Genomic DNA, 20,123 nt, shown 5'->3' with positions numbered 1-20,123 from the left:
ACGTCCACTCAACCCTCTTCACCCTCGGTCTAAACGAAACAAAGCCCCGCGAACATCGGGACTGACCCGGTCGAAACGTGTATGGGGGATATTTTGGAAGGGTCGCTTAACCGATAACGAGAGTATCCTCCTCGGGGAACTGGTAGGCGGGAACCTCGAGGTTGAGGGGAGCAGGACCCTTGCGGATACGGCCGGAGATATCGTAGTGAGAACCGTGGCAAGGGCAGAACCAGCCGCCGTAGTCACCGGCTTCGCCGATGGGCACACAACCCAAGTGGGTGCAGACACCCAACATGACGAGCCACTCGGGCTTCTGAACACGCTCGTCGTCGGACTGGGGGTCACGGAGACTCTCCCACTTTGTGTCGCGGGCCTCCTGGATCTCATCCTGGGTACGGTGACGGATGAAGACGGGCTTGCCACGCCACTTGATGATGACCTGTTTGGGGGTAATATTAGGAGAGGGTTCGGGGGAAGGTAGAAAGGGCGATTCCACGTACGTTCTTGCCCTCAGGGATAGAACCAAGAGCAATCTCAACCTTGGCCTGGGCCAGGACATCAGCGGAGGCAGACATGTTGACCAGGAAGTCTGTAGAGGCAATCGCACGGTCAGTCTCGGTAATCCGTGTCGCGTGCCAGTATCGTCGGGATGCATCCAATTTCACCAGATATCACGCCTGCATCATCTCGAAAGGGAAACTGTATCAAAACTGAGAACGTACCCTGGACAGTAGCCTTGGCACCGACGGCGGTAGCCAGACCCATGGTGCCGGCCATGAAGTAGGAGAAGACCTGGTTGGAACGAGGGGACTTGTTGGACTGGTATTTGCTGAAGTTGGGGATCTTCAAGGTGGAGCCAGGCTCGTTGGCGGTGGTGAAGGGGCTCTGGAACGAGGCCTTCGCATCGGCGACTCCCCTCGTCTGCTGGCAGGAGGTGACGGCGGCGCGGGCGGTAGGCAGCTGCTGGCGGGCGCAAGTGCGCAGCAGAGTGCTGGAAGCGGCGGAGAGCGACATGGTGAGGCGATTGACCACACGGACGGAGTAGTTGACCGCAATTGGGGGGAGAGGAGGGAGGTGGTGAGGAGGGTGGATGAAGTCGGAAGTGAAGTCGGAGCCAGAGCTTTCGCTAGCGATCGGAATCACGGGGCCTGTCATTGGCTGAGCGGGTCCCGGTCGGTAGAACTTGATATCGTCAAAACTTCTTTCCTTATAGTTCTAGTTCAAATCTCATTTATATCTGCTCTGATCACACGTTCGCTTATATCTATTGTTTCGATTGCCATATTTTATCCTGACTCTCTGTGGTATCAAGTTGAACGGCTGCCCGACCCCCTTCGTCCCAATGCGGACCATAAACTACCGGGCGAAAACGCAACCCCGAAATTCCATTAAACTCCAAATGCAAAAGTTTTATAATGAAGTAAAATGCAGTCTTTCACTGCAAAGTTATTCCTGCATTTCAACATCCGGGTCCTGGCGGGCCGAGGGTCCAACCGTCCGATCCGCGATTAGCGCACTGACAGGCACCACAGGTGGGCGAGGAACTGATGGTGACGAAGCCGTAGGCTCTTCTGCCCGTGTGTTTGGGTCGGTACCGTTTGTGTTTCCAGTGGGGGCATCAGATTCATTTAGCGTGCGCTGACCCTTTTCCATCTCGACAGACTTGGCAGCGTCTTTGGCCTTCTTCTCCTTGAATTGCTTATATGTCGTAGTCTTGGGGATTACGTCGGCAAGGAACTCTAGATTATCAATGTGAGAGACCGCCGTAGCTATTGCACGTCAGCATTGTTTTCGGATCGCATCGCTGATCACCACCTACCCAGATCCTTGTACTGGACGGTCTTGCGAGGTTTCCTTTCAGATTTGACCACATTATGCGCTTGCTCGGCGAGGTATTGAATGAACATCTCCTATAAGGAGCGTTAGTAGGCATACATGAGGCATGTTGTATCCTCTGAAGGGTGGCGTACAGTGGCCATAGCAATGACAAAGGTCGAGTTGTTTGAGCATTGTGCGATATCTTCGTCGAGCTGAATGATCTTCTTAATTCGAGAGACTAAGAAGCTGTTAGTCGCGCGAGCCCCGTCGGTTTAACATATTAGACGCACTGGGAAGGGCGCTCTGGCCGGTGATCTCATCGTGTGCACCCGTGTTCTTTGACGCCATAGTGGAATAGTTGCGGATTGTCCGTGTAATTGAAACAGACGATACAAAGCGGCCGTGTCCTTTGTTAGTGTTGGGTGCGTCTATTTCCGAAAGAAGTGAGAAGAAGCGTGAGTACGTGTAAAGAGAGCGCAGAGCAGAACCACACGCGCACCGCGTAAAGGTTATCTCAGCAGCTCCGTTATCGATACTTGGCGCGGCCACTTCGAACTCTCGACCTCCGTTTCCATCAATATTGTCGACTACGCCCAACTGTGTGCTCCGAGCTGGGCTTTGATTTGAGCACTTGATTGAGTGTAGTTAAGGCCTATTAGTTTGAACCCACTTACTCTCCAAACCCGCTTTGCGACCTGAGTGTCGCAGCGGAATCGCCTCGACCCAGTTCGAGTCTGACTATGCTGGTTCCACCGCAGCGGTCGATGTTATGACCTCAAATCGCCCTTCTTCGACCTTACGGTCGCCTTCCATTCTAAGCGAGCGCCGTGATTTCCGCAGGTTGTCTGGTCGCTCCGTGTCCTGCCCTGTCGATCCCGAACCAGCTCCCGACACACAACCCTCCGCGATTCCCGAGGAAATCAGTGAGATCAAGCGCTATGAAGACTTCACAACTATAGATTGGGTTCAAGATGCGATATATGAACAAAGTGCTCGCCGTGCCAAGCGGCGGGGTGGTGGGGGGTTCTGGGATCGGGAAGGTGTCTTCAGCTGGCGACGAAAGATGCGCGAGTCTTATGATGCCGGACAGGCTTGGCTGGTTGTTACACTTGTCGGAATGGCAATTGGACTCAACTCAGCTTTATTGAACATTATCACCGAGTGGTTGTCAGATATCAAGCTGGGTCACTGCACCACCGCTTTTTATCTGAACGAGCAGTTTTGCTGCTGGGGCGCCGAGAATGGTATGTACAACAAGTGGGACGATATTTGAACCAAACTAAATGAATATATTTTAGGTTGCCCCGAATGGAAACATTGGACTGGTTTCTGGCCGTTTAACTATGTGGTTTACTTCTTTTTCGCAGTAAGGCTCCGTTCCGTGCGCACCCCCAGTCGTAATGAGCTAATTTCCAATCAGGTGCTACTTGCATTCATTGCAGCGGTTCTTGTCAAGTCCTTTGCACCATATGCCGCAGGCTCCGGTATATCGGAGATCAAATGTATCATTGCTGGCTTCGTTATGAAGGGTTTCCTGGGAGCCTGGACCCTCCTGATCAAGTCCATTGCTTTGCCATTGGCCATTGCATCTGGCCTTTCCGTTGGTAAAGAAGGACCTAGTGTCCACTTCGCTGTCTGCACAGGGAACGTGATCTCTCGATTCTTTGGCAAATATAAACAGAGTGCATCGAAGACGAGAGAAATCCTGACTGCATCGGCGGCTGCTGGTGTGGCAGTGGCTTTCGGCAGCCCGATTGGGGGTGTGCTATTCTCTCTAGAGGTATGTTGCAGGAGAAACCTTCGATAAGCGGATGCTAATAGCAACAGGAAATGGCGAACTATTTCCCACTTAAGACTCTTTGGCGTAGCTACTTCTGTGCCCTGGTTGCAACCAGTGTGCTGGCTGTAAGTGCTCTCATGTCAATTTCTTTTGCAGAGTAATACTGATCTCTGTCAGGCTTTGAACCCATTCAGAACTGGGCAACTGGTCATGTTCCAAGTTTCATACGATCGCACATGGCACTTTTTCGAGCTTATCTTCTTCGCATTTTTGGGTGTATTTGGTGGTCTCTATGGTGCATTCGTAATGAAATGGAATCTTCGCGTGGCTGCGTTCCGCAAGAAGTATTTGTCCCAATGGCCTATCACCGAGTCCGTGGTTCTTGCTGCTCTGACTGCCATCCTCTGCTACCCCAACATGTTCCTGAGGATTAACATGACTGAAATGATGGAGATTCTCTTCCACGAGTGTGAAGGGGGACACGACTATGACGGACTTTGCGGGTATGGAAATTCCCTTCCCTTCAGGCTACCAGATATCTGACACAAACTTCCAGATCTCAGAATCGCTGGTCGATGGTATTTTCGCTGGCTATTGCTACCATTCTGCGAACCGGATTGGTCATCATTTCTTATGGGTGCAAGGTTCCAGCCGGTATTTTCGTCCCGTCAATGGCTGTTGGTGCATCTTTTGGTCGCATGATGGGAATCATGGTGCAGGCACTACATGAATCCTTCCCCAAAGCCTCGTTCTTTGCGTCATGTGAGCCAGATGTGCCTTGTATCACTCCAGGCACATATGCCTTCCTGGGCGCCGGTGCCGCGCTTAGTGGAATCATGCACCTCACCATTTCCGTGACGGTTATCATGTTCGAGCTAACAGGAGCACTGACTTATATTCTGCCCACCATGGTATGTGCCCTTCATTCGCTTGGGGTGATCTAATACATGCTAACAAGACTACCACTAGATTGTGGTTGGAGTAACCAAAGCCGTTGGAGATCGTTTCGGTAACGGCGGTATCGCAGACCGAATGATCTGGTTCAACGGGTTCCCATTTCTAGATACCAAGGATGATCACGTCTTTAATGTTCCAGTATCACACGCGATGACAACAGATCCGCTCACTCTGCCTGCTTCAGACTTCCCAGTCCGCGAGGCAGAGCATTTACTGAGTGACAACAAATTCCAAGGGTTCCCGATCGTCGAAGACCGCAACTCCAAGATCTTGGTTGGCTACATCGGACGCACGGAGCTGCGATACGCCATTGATCGCGCACGCAGTGAAGGGCTTGTCTCGCCCGTGCACGATGCGCTTTCACTAAGGAAGCAGCCGACGCAACCGTCGCACGACGCGCATCCGTCTCGCAGACACGAAGCGCCAATACCTTCGACGACATCCATCACAGCGTGGGTGCTGGATTTGTCGATTTCTCACGATATGTCGACCACACGCCACTGACCGTGCATCCGCGCCTCCCGCTCGAGACCGTCATGGAAATTTTCAAGAAGATGGGCCCGCGCGTGATCCTTGTTGAGCACCGCGGTCGTCTGACAGGCCTGGTCACTGTAAAGGACTGTTTAAAGTACCAGTTCAAGGTCGAGGCGGAAGAGCACGCCCTGGCTGCAACCAGCTCATCCGATTTCGCTTCTGCTCCATTGGGTGGGCATCTCAATACCCCTGCGCCAGAAACACTAGAAGATCGTTTATGGCGACTTATCTTGACCGTCGCTGGCTTTGTGTCCGGAAAAATCGGACGTAAGCACTCTGTACGTCTACAAGATCGACGCCGGACAGCGCCAGCACCAGCAGGGTCAGGGATCCTGGATGGTACCGAAGATGACGGACTAGTGGAATTGGAAGAAAGAGAGGATCGGCCTGGTCGCTAAGTTCCAACGTTTGTAATAACTCTGTGGATTTAGAATGATAGAGGTGTTATGGACACGCAAAGCATTTGCTTGTGATGATCTCTATGTTTCATCTCCGACTAGTAATTTTGAGGGAGATCTATCTATACCCATATCAGAATACCAAATCTTGGCTGTCTATGCCCCCTCGCGCATCCCAACCAAAATGCAACCTGCTCCCATCATAGCTGCTCCAAGCCACCAAAGCCCCCCCGACAGCTTCACGGAATACAACCATGCCCAACAATGCAGTAGCTAGGAAGTTCGAGGCGGTGTTGGTAATGGATACCTTTACCGTTGACGGACCGGCTGTTAGGGCGCGGGTGAAGAGAGCCCACATGATGATGTTACACACCACGTTCAGGCCTAGACAAGCCTATAAAATAAGGTTAATCTATGATGAGCACCGATTTCCATAGAACTGATGCATTGGAAATCTGCATTTAGAAGAAAAATTGAAAGACGTACACCGCGCACAAGAAGCTCTAGAAATGGCGACGAATCTAGGCCGAAGAGGTGTGCGATAGATTGGGCGAAGGACGTTGTGTTGTTATCCGTCGTGCTAACATGATTGTTAGTCGTAGGTTCTCAGTTGCAACTATAGGTTCTTTGTACTAGAGCCACGATAGCTCAACTTACAGCTTTGCGAAGACCCCGTTCAACGCGGCGAATGCGCCGCTCGCCACGGCGAGGATGATCCAAGGGGAAGTCGTGGGCTTTTGTGCGGGTTGGAGTGCCATGGTTATGTACGATACTGGTGGCTGAAAGAAGGACGCAGTTGGATAGATGTATGATGCAGAGAGATACGAAGCAATAGGGCGTCCAGGGAGGTTGAGATGCCAAGACCCGATAAGATATTGTCGATCACTATCCAAGTTTCCAAAAATGAACTACAAGATCCGTCCAATTCATGCATATACACATCTAGAATTTCTAGTGGACGTAGATTGATCTCACGGAGAAAGTCTCTGCACCCGCCACTGGGCCTCACCTCCAACGCCTGATCCCTCGACCCGCACATACCGGAACCGATCATGCAATCGACTCTTACGACCCTGCCAGAACTCAACTGACTCCGGGACAAGACGCACACCACCCCAGAAAGGCGGAAGAGGAATCTTCTCAACTCCCGCAAAGCGCTGCTCCATGTCCTTCACCCGCTGCTCGAGTAGCGCGCGCCCGTCATCGATATCCGTCTCGTCGATGTCAGCAGGCACCTCACCCTGTAATTTCGCCACGCTCTTGCGACGTTGGTTCTCAGCTAGCTGCGATGGCTCTCCCGACCAGAGTTCCTGGCTCTGCCAACTGGCCCAGGCACCGATCTGACTTCCGCGTTCGCGGGTTTGCCAGTATAATTCACTCTCCTCGCGACTAAGAGGCTCCAGCATACCTTCGATGCGGACCTGGCGCTCGACTGATGCCCAAAGGAATGTCAATGCACCCCATTTGTTGCCTTGCGTGGTCTCCCCTGGTGCTGGTATACATCCAATTGTGCCAGTGTTGTCGCCCGCTCCCCACACCTGTCGACCCTTCCCTTCGCGACTTCCCCAGTTGCTGTAGACCACCCAGCCGCGCTCGTCCAATTCCTTGAGATAGAGGATACGCGCACTGACACGGCCAGAAGGGAGCTCGGCCGTGGCGAGCGTGCAAGTTTCGGGCGAGGAGCTAGGCGCTAGTCGAGGGTCATGGAACCAGGAGTTGAATTGGTGCAACGGGTTCGTACCGTGCATTTGGGAGATTGTAAGAGGCGGGTTGGTCACAAACTGGTGGGCTCGTGCGGGGTGCGACATGAGTTGATTTTCGGTGGCGGAATCGGGTGTTGAGGCATTGGAGCGGAGAGCTTCAGCGGGGTTCAGGTGGGATGGCACAGCGGACTGGGGCTGCACTGATGGATCGAGAGAGTCGGGTGTATCCTGAATATCCCCGGGGGCAACTGTTAGGTCGTGTGGCGGTTAGCTTGTAGATTCCAGGAAGGTTCTTGATTTCCCGCGGAGCGTCGCGTTATGTGAGCGCACCAGGGTTGTGTTAGTGGGCTGAGACGTACAAATGAGCTTCTTCGGACGCCGCGAATGGGCATCCGCTCCAGAATCGTGCGACATGCCTGACTCGTGAACAGGTCGAGATGTAGACGAATGTAATTGTCGTAGGCGGGGTTGGCGGGAAGCTGTGATCCCGATGCGGAGAAATGAGGTCAACGTAGGGGTGGAGAGACGAGACAGCATGAAAGGTGCCGCAGATCACAGAGACGAGCAATTATTCAACTGAAGTACAGATGGGCTGTGGTGGTGCAGAAGGAGAGTCGCGATCTAAATGCAAGTCACAGCGCAAGATTCCAAAGACGATCTCACAGATCGAAAGCTACAGATGCACCCGACGTCATGCCATTCTTGCGGATCACCTTTCGTCCTGGGTCCACGATTCTTCTACATTCCATGCGGCAGATTGTTATACATTAGAAGAAATCATCATTCAATTGATATCCCTGTGCACGAATCAACTGCCAAGCTTTTATTTCATTTTTTTTTTGAAAGCTTCTATACACTTTGTCTATACCACTGAACTCAATCTATATATCTATTAGCGACAACGCATTGACATCTATAGAAGAAAGAAAAAACACACCACTTAAGGCTTAGTGCACTCAAGGTACTTCTGGCCACGCTTGCAGGGCGAGTCCGCAAGGACCTTGCAGCACTTGTCTCCAGCCTTGGAAGCGCAGTCGCCTGAACCGTCCGAGGAGACAGCAACGATCTGGTTGCCGTCCGACAGCTGCTGACCAGCCTTATAAGGAGAGGAACCGCAGTAGTCGGAGCCGTAGCCGTACTCGGACTTGATCCAGTCGCAGCCCCAGCCACGATAGACACAATCGTAATCGTCAGTGTTCACAGCACTAGCAGCGGCGGAAGAGTCGGCAGCCGCGATAGCAGAGTAAGAAGAGGAAGGGATAGCGGACACACGACTCTCGAGAACAGAGCTGGGAGGAATCGTAAAGGAGGGAATGGCGACGGAGGAAGTAATTGGAGTGTAGGTCGCCGGGACAGACGAGGGCGAGGCCGAAGAAGACATCCGGGCCGAGGCCACGCCGGCCATCAGAAGAGCGGAAGTCAGAGTAAATTCCATTTTGATTTTAGAGGATTTGGATGAGACAGGAGTCTCAGGATGGCCTTCAATAGTTATAAGAACTTCGGGGCCTTTGGTACTAGCTACGTTACCGGTAAACAATGGTGTTGGAAATTAATGACAACACCATAGTGCAGATCTGCACTCCGATTCCCAGAAAAAGAAACCGGAACTGTGTCGATCTGCAACAACCGAAAGGGTCTAACTTGATGCCGATGAATGGAGACGTAACTTGAATAGATCGATGGGTCGAGGGTCGATGGTGGATCGTGGCCCACCGAGCCCTGACGAAATGCGGCAAGGGATCTCCCAAAAGCTGAACCACGGACGAACTCGGGCTAACAGATCGGCAACAGGTCCTAGATCGTCCCGATTCAACCCTTCATTGAGATCCAAACTTCGGGATCAACATCATGCTGGCCAGAAAACAAAGCCCCTGAGCTGAATACACCCCTAGCACTGACCCGTGGTGACTATCGATCTCGTAGGCCGCCACTAGAAGTCATAGATTATGGAGCCTTTCATACCGCCAGTCCACCCAGGTGGATCGAACACCGGCTTTGAAACCAACTGACCCTGTAAGTGTATTGCAATCATCCCCATGGTGTGCCCAGGATACTGTGCGTGGCCGATCAATCAGTCCTATAAGTACAGTCTGCGCCCAAAATCTCACAGAGAGAGAGAGAGAGAGAGTTCTTCCGTAACCTCCCATTCAATCTCCATATCAAACACAAAGATGCAGATCAAGCTTGCAACCATTGCCGCTCTCCTGGCCTCCGTCGCATCGCCGGCTCTTGCCAGCTCCAAGGGCGCTGTTCTCGTTAACGCTCTCCATGAGCTGACCGGGGAGATCACGGACTCCACTAAGGTGGTAGAGGATCTGAACCTAGTCACTTTTGCTCAAAAAGTCGGCGTAAGTTTCCCAAGCCTAAAGCTCCAGGCCTTCTACGCATTCCCGAGATGTCGACCTAATACCGCCTAGACCTTTGCTGCTGGCTACAAGGATATCTTGAACCTCAAGAATAAGCAAAATTTCCAGGATCCCCAGGGCATTGATCCTAGCGAGGAGCCTGAGGTCTGCAATGCTTTCATCACTGTGAGTCGTCTCTATCAGTGCATGAAGGACACCATCTAACAAAGGGTACAGTTAGCGGAAGTTGAGAAGACATTCCTACAGAACGTCATCGGGAAGTACGCCCTCTTCGATATGACCGGATTCAAGGGTCCGGTTGGCCAACTCCTGCGCGCCGATGAGCAGATCAGTGAAGTATGTGTTCCAATTACGATTCATGCTTCAAGTGAAACTTACCATTGTCAGACAAATTACTTCAACATTCTTGGCCTGGTTCCATCTTGCAAGAGCGACGTCAAGGCCAAGGGCGAGGAAGTGAGCTCCATATTCACGGACGCTGTTCAGAAGTATGCTTCTTAGATCGACATTTGGGACCTATTACGTTTCTCATGTACACAATTTTACTTCTTTAGAAAGCAGAATGAGTCTCAGACCCGGGGATTTTTACAAGAATCGGTATGCTCAATCACTTTTTTTGTATTTCAACAAGCGTATAGTATCGCCATGCAGAGGTGAGAGGGTCTATAAATGTCATATCGCAAAGATGGTATACATGAGAAGGAACCGAAGACTCCGAACCAATTTTTCAACGCCAGTCTCGCTGAATGCCATGTAAAAGTCAAAAATCAAATCCGAACATTGTAAATCTGGTATATCCAACCACCGCCACCCTACATGCGCCATACCGAAGCCCACGCCGAAGGGATCCAGCCCTGACAAGGTGAATGTAGGGTTTTTGATAATCGAGACGAGTAAAAGGGGTAAAAGAACCCTGGTAGACGGTAGCCAGGACGAAAATAATGAAACAAATTAGATGGTGGTTGACGGCCCAACGAGATCAATGATCTTGTTGGCCACGGCCGAGGGGTAACCGCGGGACATCATCTCTTGGACAATGCCGGAGGCGTTTGTGCGGTCGTCAGCGGCCAGGAAGGCGCGCGTCATAGCCTCGTAGGTACTGGGCTCGCGCTTGGAGATACCGATGCTATCGTAAATGGTCTTGGCCTTCGAGACGTTGCCTCCGACGGCCCAGCCATGGATCAGCGTGTTGGCGATGTAGGCGGTCATCTCAACGTTCCGCTGGAGCATGTCCTTGACAATCTCCTCGGTGTCGGCGACGCGATTGTTCGCGACCATCGCTTCAAACAAGGCTTGGTACAGACAAGGCTGCAGGCGCACACGGCGGTCGGAGACGACGGAGTCGAAGACCTTGCGGGCAGCGGGCAAATCGTGCTGAACACAACCCTTTGCGTGGATGAGAGAGGCATAGTGGACGGCATCGGGCTGCTGGCCGGCGGCCTGCATTGATTTGAGAACCTTCTCGGCGGCTTCCATGTCCATGGGCTCGAGAGACGCATGCGCGTCAATAAGTAGCTTGTAAGTGTGCATGGTAGGCTTGATGTTGCGGGCCTGCATGCGCTCATAGTAGGCAAGCACTTTACTGCGGTCGCCCTTGGTGTTCAGAAAATATTGGATCATAGAATTGTAAGGCGCAGGACGGGGCTTATAGTTGGGCATGGACTCCATCTCCTCAAACATCTCTTCGGCGAAGCGCTCGTCGCTCACACGGCAGAGCGCGTTGACGATGGTTCCGTAAGTGACACTGGTAGGACGCACGTTATTGGAGCGCATCTCGGCGAAGTAGGCAAGGCAGTCGTCAATACGACGCGCCTTGCCGAGCTTGCCGATAAGAGCGTTGTACAGGAAGGAGGTGGGCTCAACACCTTCGGCCACCGCACGGTGGAAGATCTTCAGAGCTTCGGTAGCTTCATCGAATGTCTTGGTCGACTCTTTCAAGGTGGTGATGTACAAGCCGAATGTGTTGGCAGAGGGTGCAGAGCCAAGGCTGAGGAGCTCCTGGTGGAACTGGCCAGCCAGCTTACGGTCTCCGAGAGTGAGGCAGGCAGACACCATCGCATCGAGAATGGAAACCCAGCCATACTTGACAGCATTGTAAGCCGGGTTAAGAGGAACGTCAGCTCGGGCCATGGTGTGAATCTCGTTGACCAACTCCATGCGGTTAACCTTCGCAGCGGCAGTGATAAGCTTCGCGTACGTGATGTAGCGAGGGTGACGACCGATGCGACGCATGTTCTTGAGCCGTATCAAAGCCTCATTAAGATGAGTCTCGGTCCGGCCGGCGGTCTTCTCGAGCTCATCGGCGATGACAGCAGAGCCCCGGAAGTCGGTAGCCTGAGCATAGGGGTCGAAGGAATCAGGACTTGCGGAAGGGGTCGTAATGTTGGTCTCAGTCATGGAAACGGGGCTGTAGCGTTCAGACAGGAACGAGGCCTGAGTAGAGGCCTCAAGATGTTCCTGCCATTTTTTCACAACATCAGGACGGCTGGTGAAGAGCTTGGCGACAGCCTGGTCGATCAGGTGGGTCGTGTAGGAATCCAGCGGAAGAGAAGCCGAAAGGGCGACGTCGAGCATGTGGGCAAATCGGACAGGGTGGGCAACATCAAATAGAAGTGCACTGTTGTTCGCCATCATACCAGCCTGAACCTGGAGAGCGAGGGTGAGGTCGGTCGGAGTCAGCTGAGAGATGCCAATGGGTCCTAGACTGGCGACAGCGTGTTCAGCCAGGGGAGACACAAGGCCACCGTTCTCGATCATAGACCATAAAAGAGTCATAGATGCGGAAGGCGAAAGAACAGCGGCCGTCTGCATGAGAACGCGGCCGAAGAGGTGAAGAGACTCAGTGACCTGTTCACGTGCTGTGGTATCGACAGTGACCTGTTTGGTAGAAGCGTTGCGAATGCGAGCAAACATAGTACGCGCCTCGTGCAGACCTTCCTCAACCTGACCACTCTTCAGAAGTGCAACCGCGTACATGGCGGTCGGCTGAACCAGATCCGGAGTTGCCTGACCGACGGTGGTAAGCATGATCCATAGGGAACGGGCCGCCGAAACATTGCCCCGGCGAACGTGAAGGGCAAGAAGTGAGACTGCGGGGTTCTGTCGGACGTCCGGGTTGGTGGACAAGCGATCGTAGGCCTCGGAGGCAGTCGTAAGATCACCGGCATCGGCCGCGGCAATACAAATTCGGGAAATGGCATGATCCCGAGCTTCATCGTGCAATTGGGCTTTGGCTTGCTCCAAAGCCTTGCTGTATTCACCAGCATTCAAGGAGTGTTGCACGAGTGCATCCTGCACAATCACTTCCTCTACCGCAGCCCAGCGAGCTTCGCGGTTCTCAGTGATATCATCGAACGAGGAGCGGATCCGGCCGAGGAAGCTCTGAGCGCCCTCCTCCTTGCCACAGGATAAGTAGGCACGAATCAGAGCGGCATACACCTCGCCGTCAACACGCTTGACAATGGTAAAAACGCCATTGTCATCTGAGACAGCGAGAGCGCGATACTCATTGTAGCATTCCACAGCACTCTTGAGGTCACCAGTACCAGCGAAGGCATCGATCATACACGGAAAGATAGTCGCATGGGGAGTGACCTTCTGCTGTTCCATGTGGGAGTAGATGCGAATCATGTCCTCGACCTTGCCCTCGCGGGCACAAGCAATGATGAGTTGGCGGTAGAGGTCGAGCGGGAACGCAAGGCGGGAGTGACGGGTTGTGGCAGTGTTGAAGAGCGTGACAGCGATGGACAATGAATGGTCCTCAACCAGGATGTCGCGCTCAAGTTCGCTGGACTGGAGCATGAACTTGCCAGGCTCCTCCATGCCACCATAGCGGACACGCTGCTGCTCGATTACCTCCTTGGCCTTGATAATTTTAAGTGCATGAGTCACCAGCAACTGAACGAGAGTCTGATAGGTGTCTTCGTCGGGAATTACCCTACGACGAAGCATATCAGAGTAGACATCGAGAGCCTTGGGGATGGCCTGGGCCGCATCAGGGTGAAGCTGGATAGCTGCAACGAGGAGGGCATTGTAAGCATCGACAGAGGGAGTCAAGCCGTCTTTAAGCAACGATTGGAACGCCCCCGGAATTGCGGCATAATTCTTCGAAGTAGCCAGCCGGACAATGCGATCCGAGGCGGCCTTGGTCTCCTCGGAGATAGCCTCAGTCACGAGCACATCTTCGACAGACTCGGCGGCAGGCTCGTTTGCCTCAAATGCTTCCTCGGCCTGTGCTTGTTCCTCTTGAATCTGAATCTCGCGGGCGACGGCTTCCTCGACCTGAGCGCTGACGTTCTCGTTCGCGGCAGCCTTGGTGAGATGGGGTGGCACGGATTCGGGCGAAGGGGCCCGTTCTTCCTTACCCTCGGCATCCTCAGCAGAAGGCTTCCAACCAATACGGCGCTTGAACTGATCAGAGCGCCAGTCACTATCGTCGCCCGTCTGCTGGGCATGCTGCCAGGCAGCGTAATAGGCAGCTAACCCGAAATCTCCGTTGCCACCACCACCCTGGCTCGCCTTGGCGCCGGCGCCGGAGGAGCTAGACGCGTTGGAGAACGCATTCTGGAGTTGTGTGCGAGTGAATTTGGCGGGTTGGGCGGCGAGAGAATTTAATGTGGTAGTAGACGCGTATGAGGACTGCGACGCCGCGACTACCGATTGAGCGTAGCCATGAGTAAAGGCTTTGGTGAAACTCTGGCGCGCGAGGTGGGTGAATGGCTTAAAAACCATTTATCTGGCGGAGGACCTCTTCAGAGTGAAGAGGCAATGCTGTTTTGCAGGTTAGCACAGAGCCAGTACATGCGCCGATCGCAGAGGCGAGACGCACCTTGCACTCAGAATTGTAATTCAAGTGCAGGCTCATTGGACGACTGTGCCGCCAATGAACGCGCTAGGGCAGAATTGGGATGAAGGAAACTTGGTGGATGAAGAGACCCGGGTAAGGATAGGTCTTGGGAGCGTTATGAATTCAAGGACAGAGGAAAGAGGGAGCCTAAGTAAAAAGGGAGGCCACAAAAAAAAATCGCGGGATTCCAGAAGCAGATGGAGTCGCCAGTGGACGAAGGAGTGTCTAGGGCCGATCCTTTCCGGAGAATCCTCTCGATGTACTTCGTACCTTCGATCGATAGGCCACCTCCCCAACTATCGCCATTGACTACCTACTGGATCGGACCTGATTTCTGTGGGGCTATCGAATATCGAGATTCAGACACGTCAACCATTTTTCTCTCAAGTACAGGTTACTCGCATGTGTAAGGTCCTGCTGCAGTCCACCAATGTACCGAGAACTCAGTGGGAAACCCCGGTTTGCGCCAAATGTCAACAGGTCAGCTGGCTTCACTGCACAAAAATCGGGAAGATCTAGACTTTCAGCCAATCACACGCTGGATGCCCTGGGTGGGTGCCTGAATGAGTCACGCCCTTTCCCGGTTCTTTTTCTTCTCGGAGAAGGCTGTTCATCTTCCCCGGTGGCACTCGGCCTCCCATTTTGTCCGACGGGGTTAAGGGAGACGGTGATATCGTCTCCGCGTTTAACATATAGTGTATGGTCTTGACTCCGGGACTCCGGCCCCGCCAAAGGATTTGGCGGCGTCAGCATTCGTAGGTCTGATCCCAGCCTGGTCTTCATTTGAGTCAGTGTGGCCGTCTCGGAAATCATCACGATTGTATCGAGAAAGTCTCCGCAAGCCAGGCGAAGTAGTTGACAGTGCCAAGAGACGGAAATCTTAAGACTCCGTCAGATTTGCCAAGGTGTCGATGGTCGACGGTTCACAGCCTCAGGCACAAAAATTACTTGTCACGTGCTCCCATCAACGGATCCGATGTTTGTACCCTGGCGATCCTGTCCCAAGTATAAAGCCTCTCTTGTCGGTCTTGGATACCGGGCTCTATCATTCTCTTTATGAATCAAGCTGAGATTTCATGACATCATGAGACCACAGACGCCAGGCCCTATAAAATCCCGTGATGAAAATGACAGGATCATGATTCATCTCCTCGACGGCAGCCCTTGAAGATTCCGAGAGCCCCGAGCATGTACTTTTCCACTACAGTACGCCAGGGTCAATCTGACGTCAGAAAAGCGCTTTTCGTGACGGAGAGGAAAAAATTAAAAGGACGCTCGGATACTCGTCGATCGATACCCGCGTCCCGTGTCTACACTTGGGCCCAAATTCCCATCCACATCATCGCGGGGTGGGCGGTATCTTTCGCGACACGAGACCCATCCCTGGCTCGTAATGTCTCCGCCTAAGCCTCATGTGGCGCCCATCCATATGCGATCGTACCCTGTTCCTTTACCTGCCTGGACCGCTCGTTATCAGATCCCCGTTTCGATAAGAGGGCCATCATGCACGGTGTCGAATCCTTTGAATCAAAGCGCCCCAGATCCAAAGACGTGAGGATGACTCAACGTCTTCGTTCTTTTTCCTTGACGATCGCTTGTCGCTACTTGGTCGTTCAAGCGTTCAAATGTTGTAGATCAGGCTCTAGGGTACATTCCATGCAGACTTGGGGCTGGCAGTGGCATTGGTCTGGATCGAAACAGTCGACGATCCCCCGAGTCCGACATTCATTCTTGACCTCTATGTCAAATAATGGGATGGTCAGGCTAGAGATCCTCGAGGGGCCCTTCGTGGGTTTCTCCATGTCCAAAGGCGGGAAACGGCATGACGCCCAATGATTTATGTAGAGCTGCGTACTTCAGATACCTTATATGTTCACCTGCAGGAGGCTCTACCGGGTGCAAGTCTCCTGCAAATTTTCATTACGGCATGATTGTGCACGGTACAGATAGAGTACTGATATGCAGGGTCGGATATTTTTGGGTGGACCGTCTGGCCTGGACCCCACTAAAGGCACCGCGGGCTCCATCACCGGTGATGCCGAACCACGTTGTTGTTTTAACCAAGCGATAAGCATCGCTGGATCACAAAGCTGTTCTTGGAAACGCTTCAAACCAGTGAAAACCTAACAATTGCGATCTCCCCCTGTTTTCCCCTTTGTGTACTCGTACCCATGGATGTCAGCCTCAAACGGAAGCAGTCGGCAAAACGGTTCAAATAAATAGCAGCGGAGACACACTAAGTGTTCAAAAGCTTTGCCAAGACTTTGAGACGACCCTGAATGTTCCGCTGCTATCCGAGTCGCACTGTTATTCCAGCGCCGGGCCCTCATAACGAGAGTACCCTAACGGCTAGGAAGTAGGAGCATAATACCCGATTAGGCCAGGCACGTGACCAGCCGGATATACGGGATCCTGTAAGAGTCTGAAACTCGGGCACAATTGCCTTCCCGTCTGGCGATCTATAAGTGGGCCCCCCTAGTGGCTAGTGGTCTCGCACGAATCAACCCACCCAGGCTTAATCGTGACAGTTCGTTCCACAGGGCGACCCATGGCCCACTCCCAGAGCCATGGCCACTTGGACTACTTTGAGCTTAGTTTTGAATTTTTTAAGCAAGAAAATGCAAAAGCTTCTCGAAGCAGCTTCCGACACTTCCAGCGCCCTTCCCGCCTTATAACGCCGAATTTGCCGTGTGGCTCCGTGGGAACAAAGTATAGGGATGAGAAACGCCACAATGAATAAGTCTCTTCCAAGCGTGCAAAATAGTTTCTGACTCAACAAAGAGGGGATCGGACTTTATTTTGTCAGGATTGAGAGATTGTAAGATTGTATAACCAGAAAAGCCCCCGAAAGGCCGCAGGGGGCCGGCGTTTTATAGTTGCATTCCATGTTCGCGTTTCATGTATGATGATGACCCATGTGCAGCATGTCACCATCACTAGTTATGTTCCATTGGTGAGAACACAGACCTGAAATACTGAAAAACTCAACTCATCGCGAACCAAATTTGAAAAAGGGGCGGGTAAGGATCGTCGCTACCATGACGATACTCATTTCCTCGCAGGGACCCTTTCCCGTGTCATCCGTACCTGACCACATTGTACTTGTAGACTCGGACATCGCCATGGGATTGTAGAGAAAATGTCCGGAGCCGATGTGAACCTTCGAGCGACTTTGTCTGGTTATCCGGATGGCGAGATTACATGCGAATCTACCTCGTTCGGGTATCTACCGTTCGGCGCGATTGCCGGGCTACCCGGGATGAGCATCCAAAGTCTGGTGAAAATCCACCTTAGTGGCTACTTGCCGCTCACGGGTTCCCCTTGGCGAATGATCTTGAAGCATCATAGAGAAAAAAGCAATCTTGCTGTCCGCTTATAAATTGTGCTGCCCCCCCCCCTGCGTCACAAACCGTCGCATACCTACATAGCAGTCGCATTTCTTTTGCCAGCCCTTTTTCCTTCCGCAAGTACCTATCGACCTGTCCCATCACATATATAGCTCTTCACAGAAGCTTCATTACGCCAGGATGGTCTCACAAACGCTTGTGGTAACGCCACAACACCCTGGGCGCACCGTACGCGGCTCCGAAAGCGATAGCTCGATTGACGAAATCGCGGAGCAGAAACAGAAGCTATTTGCGACCGCCCTGGGGAAGCATGGAAAGGATCTTGACAATTCAGCATCGCCGAAGCGGTGGAAAAGCTTCTGGACCTCCTTCCGCTACCTCACCAACCTGACACCCAAGGAAGTCGATGATTTTATGGCGTCATACGTCATCTACAACCTTGATTGGTCCGACGAACAGCAAATGACCAAAGTGCTTGGTCCTAACTATCAGGAGAAGGTCGGCGATTGTTTGAAGTCATACTATGGCGTTTTGAACCATTTGTGTGCCCTCGGTGATGTCGAAAAGATGTACATTCCTCCATGGATGAGTAAAAAGGCTAGCGTTCTGGAAAACCAGATCCTTTATGAGCGCTCAATTGCTCAGAACATCGGTCTTTCGGCTGGAGACAAGGTGCTGGATCTTGGTTGTGGTCGCGGGCGCGTCGCTGCCCATATGGCGCAATACTCCGGCGCCCAAGTCACCGGCCTCAATATCGACCCCAACCAGGTCGCTCAGGCAAGGACTTTCAATGAGGAGCGTGGCCTACATAACACCTTTGTCGTTCAGGATTTCAACAGCCTCCCGCTTCCCTTTGAGAATGAGAGCTTCGACGCCTTTTACCAGATCCAGGCTCTGAGTCTATGCAAAGACCTTCCCGCGCTGTTCAGCGAAGTCTTCCGAGTCGTCAAGCCCGGCGCTAAGATTTCTCTGCTGGATTGGATCAGCCTGCCTGCCTACGAGCCCACGAATCCCGAACACGCAGAGCTTATGCGTCGCGTCAAGCCGCTGATCGGTGCCGTCGGCACCCCCACGCAGCAGAGTCTGGAGAAGGCGCTGACCGACTGCGGCTTCGAGATTGTGCTTTCCGAGAATGCCAGCATTGACGGCCTGCAGGCCCCGCTGATTGATACCGTCGACCTTTATTTCCGCACCTTGCGCCAGGTCATCCTCGCCCTTGTCAAGCTGCACGTCCTGCCCCGCCACTTCAAGACCTTGATCAATCGTCTGTGCCTCGACGGCCAGGCTTTCGTCAAGATGGATAATATGCGCCTGGCTACAACAAGCTATAGCATCATTGCGCGGAAGCCCAAGGCATGATCATCTAGAAAGTTGTTTCTTCCCCGTCGCGCTCCTTGAAGTTGAGGGTGTGAGCTAAACAGAATTGGCATGGTGAAATCGACACGGACATTTGTCTTCGGTTCCACCCATCCTTCGCCCGTTTTCAACATCATACCGACAATGTCGGTCAAATTATACAAATACCCTGTACAGTAATTTAAACTTTAGAGGCTTCGGGCGTTTGGCTGTTTTGATTTTTCAATTTTTGGGGTTTCCAGGATTTTCTTGTTTCTTGCAGCAGTTTGGAGTTTGCCTTTTCCTTCTGAAGATCAATGTCGAAATCAGATCTTGTTAATTTTCTTAATTGATCACTTTTATGATTAGTTCAGCTACTACCAATACAATGGTGATCACCTGAACCATCCTTCCATGATCGTGTCTGCTAAGTTTGTGTGCTGGCGGCGGCGTCCCGAGCTTATCTGACCGATTGGTGTTGCACAGCGAATGAGCTTGGTTCGTAAACAAACCCATGCCATGTTAGGCCGACTACTTCAAAAAAAATAAAAAAGAACAACCGTAAAAGTGATCCTCCTTGATGGCCAAAAAGAAAACTCGAAAAGGTCGTGCCCGGGATCGAACCGGGATCGGCGGAATCAGAATCCGCAGTGATGACCATTACACTACACAACCATTTGATGAATGCTGCCGCAAATTTTGACATTATGAACTAAAATGAACTTAAAACTCATCTTTCTTTTCTCTTTTCTTTTTTAAGGTTCTTCGTTTTCGTATCGGCTGTTGCCCATCAAGAAAGCTTGAAGTCATGACTTTTGACCTGGCCGGATTGGTTCTGTTCGGAAGTCTAGACCAGTGCTTGGAAATCCACGGTGATGTGTTTGCCACTGAGGCAATACGTTCTTGTAAGATGACTCAATTCAATTCCAGTGTTATTATTGAACTGTTCTTAGCTCTGGCCAGGTCGATATCTAGTGCGCCTGTCTTGGCCTCATTTGGAATAGGTAATGGGCTGACTCAGTTGTAAATAATTGCACCC

General features: G+C 52.2%; 8 protein-coding genes across 8 annotated transcripts; 3 read left to right on the top strand and 5 right to left on the bottom strand.

The window, feature by feature from the left end:
- Nucleotides 1-106: 106 nt before the first annotated feature.
- On the bottom strand, nt 107-1,155 carry rip1 (ubiquinol--cytochrome-c reductase catalytic subunit RIP1; the record flags this gene model as incomplete). Its single annotated transcript, XM_056965086.1, has 3 exons — nt 107-439; nt 501-589; nt 723-1,155. 3 exons carry the CDS (start codon nt 1,153-1,155, stop codon nt 107-109), a joined length of 855 nt encoding a protein of 284 aa, XP_056825039.1.
- Nucleotides 1,156-1,446: 291 nt separating this feature from the next.
- Nucleotides 1,447-2,166, bottom strand: N7477_003422 (histone-fold domain-containing protein; the record flags this gene model as incomplete). Its single annotated transcript, XM_056965085.1, has 4 exons — nt 1,447-1,769; nt 1,820-1,910; nt 1,971-2,056; nt 2,109-2,166. The coding sequence occupies 4 exons, from the start codon at nt 2,164-2,166 to the stop codon at nt 1,447-1,449; spliced, it is 558 nt and encodes a 185-aa protein (XP_056825038.1).
- Nucleotides 2,167-2,527: 361 nt separating this feature from the next.
- Nucleotides 2,528-5,487, top strand: N7477_003421 (chloride channel protein; the record flags this gene model as incomplete). Its single annotated transcript, XM_056965084.1, has 7 exons — nt 2,528-3,062; nt 3,117-3,598; nt 3,646-3,723; nt 3,776-4,101; nt 4,155-4,509; nt 4,568-4,880; nt 4,931-5,487. Coding segments are annotated over 7 exons (2,646 nt in total), but the record flags the coding sequence as incomplete, so codon positions are not given.
- A 133-nt stretch (nt 5,488-5,620) lies between these two features.
- Nucleotides 5,621-7,604, bottom strand: N7477_003420 (pyridoxamine-phosphate oxidase PDX3; the record flags this gene model as incomplete). Its single annotated transcript, XM_056965083.1, has 5 exons — nt 5,621-5,881; nt 5,974-6,067; nt 6,145-6,372; nt 6,529-7,438; nt 7,550-7,604. The coding sequence occupies 5 exons, from the start codon at nt 7,602-7,604 to the stop codon at nt 5,621-5,623; spliced, it is 1,548 nt and encodes a 515-aa protein (XP_056825036.1).
- A 526-nt stretch (nt 7,605-8,130) lies between these two features.
- On the bottom strand, nt 8,131-8,625 carry N7477_003419 (uncharacterized protein; the record flags this gene model as incomplete). Its single annotated transcript, XM_056965082.1, has 1 exon — nt 8,131-8,625. The coding sequence occupies one exon, from the start codon at nt 8,623-8,625 to the stop codon at nt 8,131-8,133; it is 495 nt and encodes a 164-aa protein (XP_056825035.1).
- Nucleotides 8,626-9,361: 736 nt separating this feature from the next.
- On the top strand, nt 9,362-10,057 carry N7477_003418 (uncharacterized protein; the record flags this gene model as incomplete). The annotated part of the gene is made up of 3 exons (XM_056965081.1): nt 9,362-9,538; nt 9,608-9,721; nt 9,773-10,057. The coding sequence occupies 3 exons, from the start codon at nt 9,362-9,364 to the stop codon at nt 10,055-10,057; spliced, it is 576 nt and encodes a 191-aa protein (XP_056825034.1).
- A 450-nt stretch (nt 10,058-10,507) lies between these two features.
- N7477_003417 (pentatricopeptide repeat protein) lies at nt 10,508-14,287 on the bottom strand (the record flags this gene model as incomplete). Its single annotated transcript, XM_056965080.1, has 1 exon — nt 10,508-14,287. One exon carries the CDS (start codon nt 14,285-14,287, stop codon nt 10,508-10,510), a length of 3,780 nt encoding a protein of 1,259 aa, XP_056825033.1.
- Nucleotides 14,288-17,929: 3,642 nt separating this feature from the next.
- N7477_003416 (class I SAM-dependent methyltransferase) lies at nt 17,930-19,108 on the top strand (the record flags this gene model as incomplete). Its single annotated transcript, XM_056965079.1, has 1 exon — nt 17,930-19,108. The coding sequence occupies one exon, from the start codon at nt 17,930-17,932 to the stop codon at nt 19,106-19,108; it is 1,179 nt and encodes a 392-aa protein (XP_056825032.1).
- Between the last annotated feature and the right edge of the window lie 1,015 nt (nt 19,109-20,123).

The sequence above is a fragment of the Penicillium maclennaniae genome (assembly GCF_028827695.1).
Source record: "Penicillium maclennaniae strain IBT 15551 chromosome Unknown utg000003l:1.0-5670915.0:1.0-5674809.0, whole genome shotgun sequence".
Lineage (NCBI taxonomy): Eukaryota > Fungi > Ascomycota > Eurotiomycetes > Eurotiales > Aspergillaceae > Penicillium > Penicillium maclennaniae.
The sequence above is the reverse complement of the archived record's forward strand: the minus strand, read 5'-3'. Positions and strand labels throughout refer to the sequence as shown.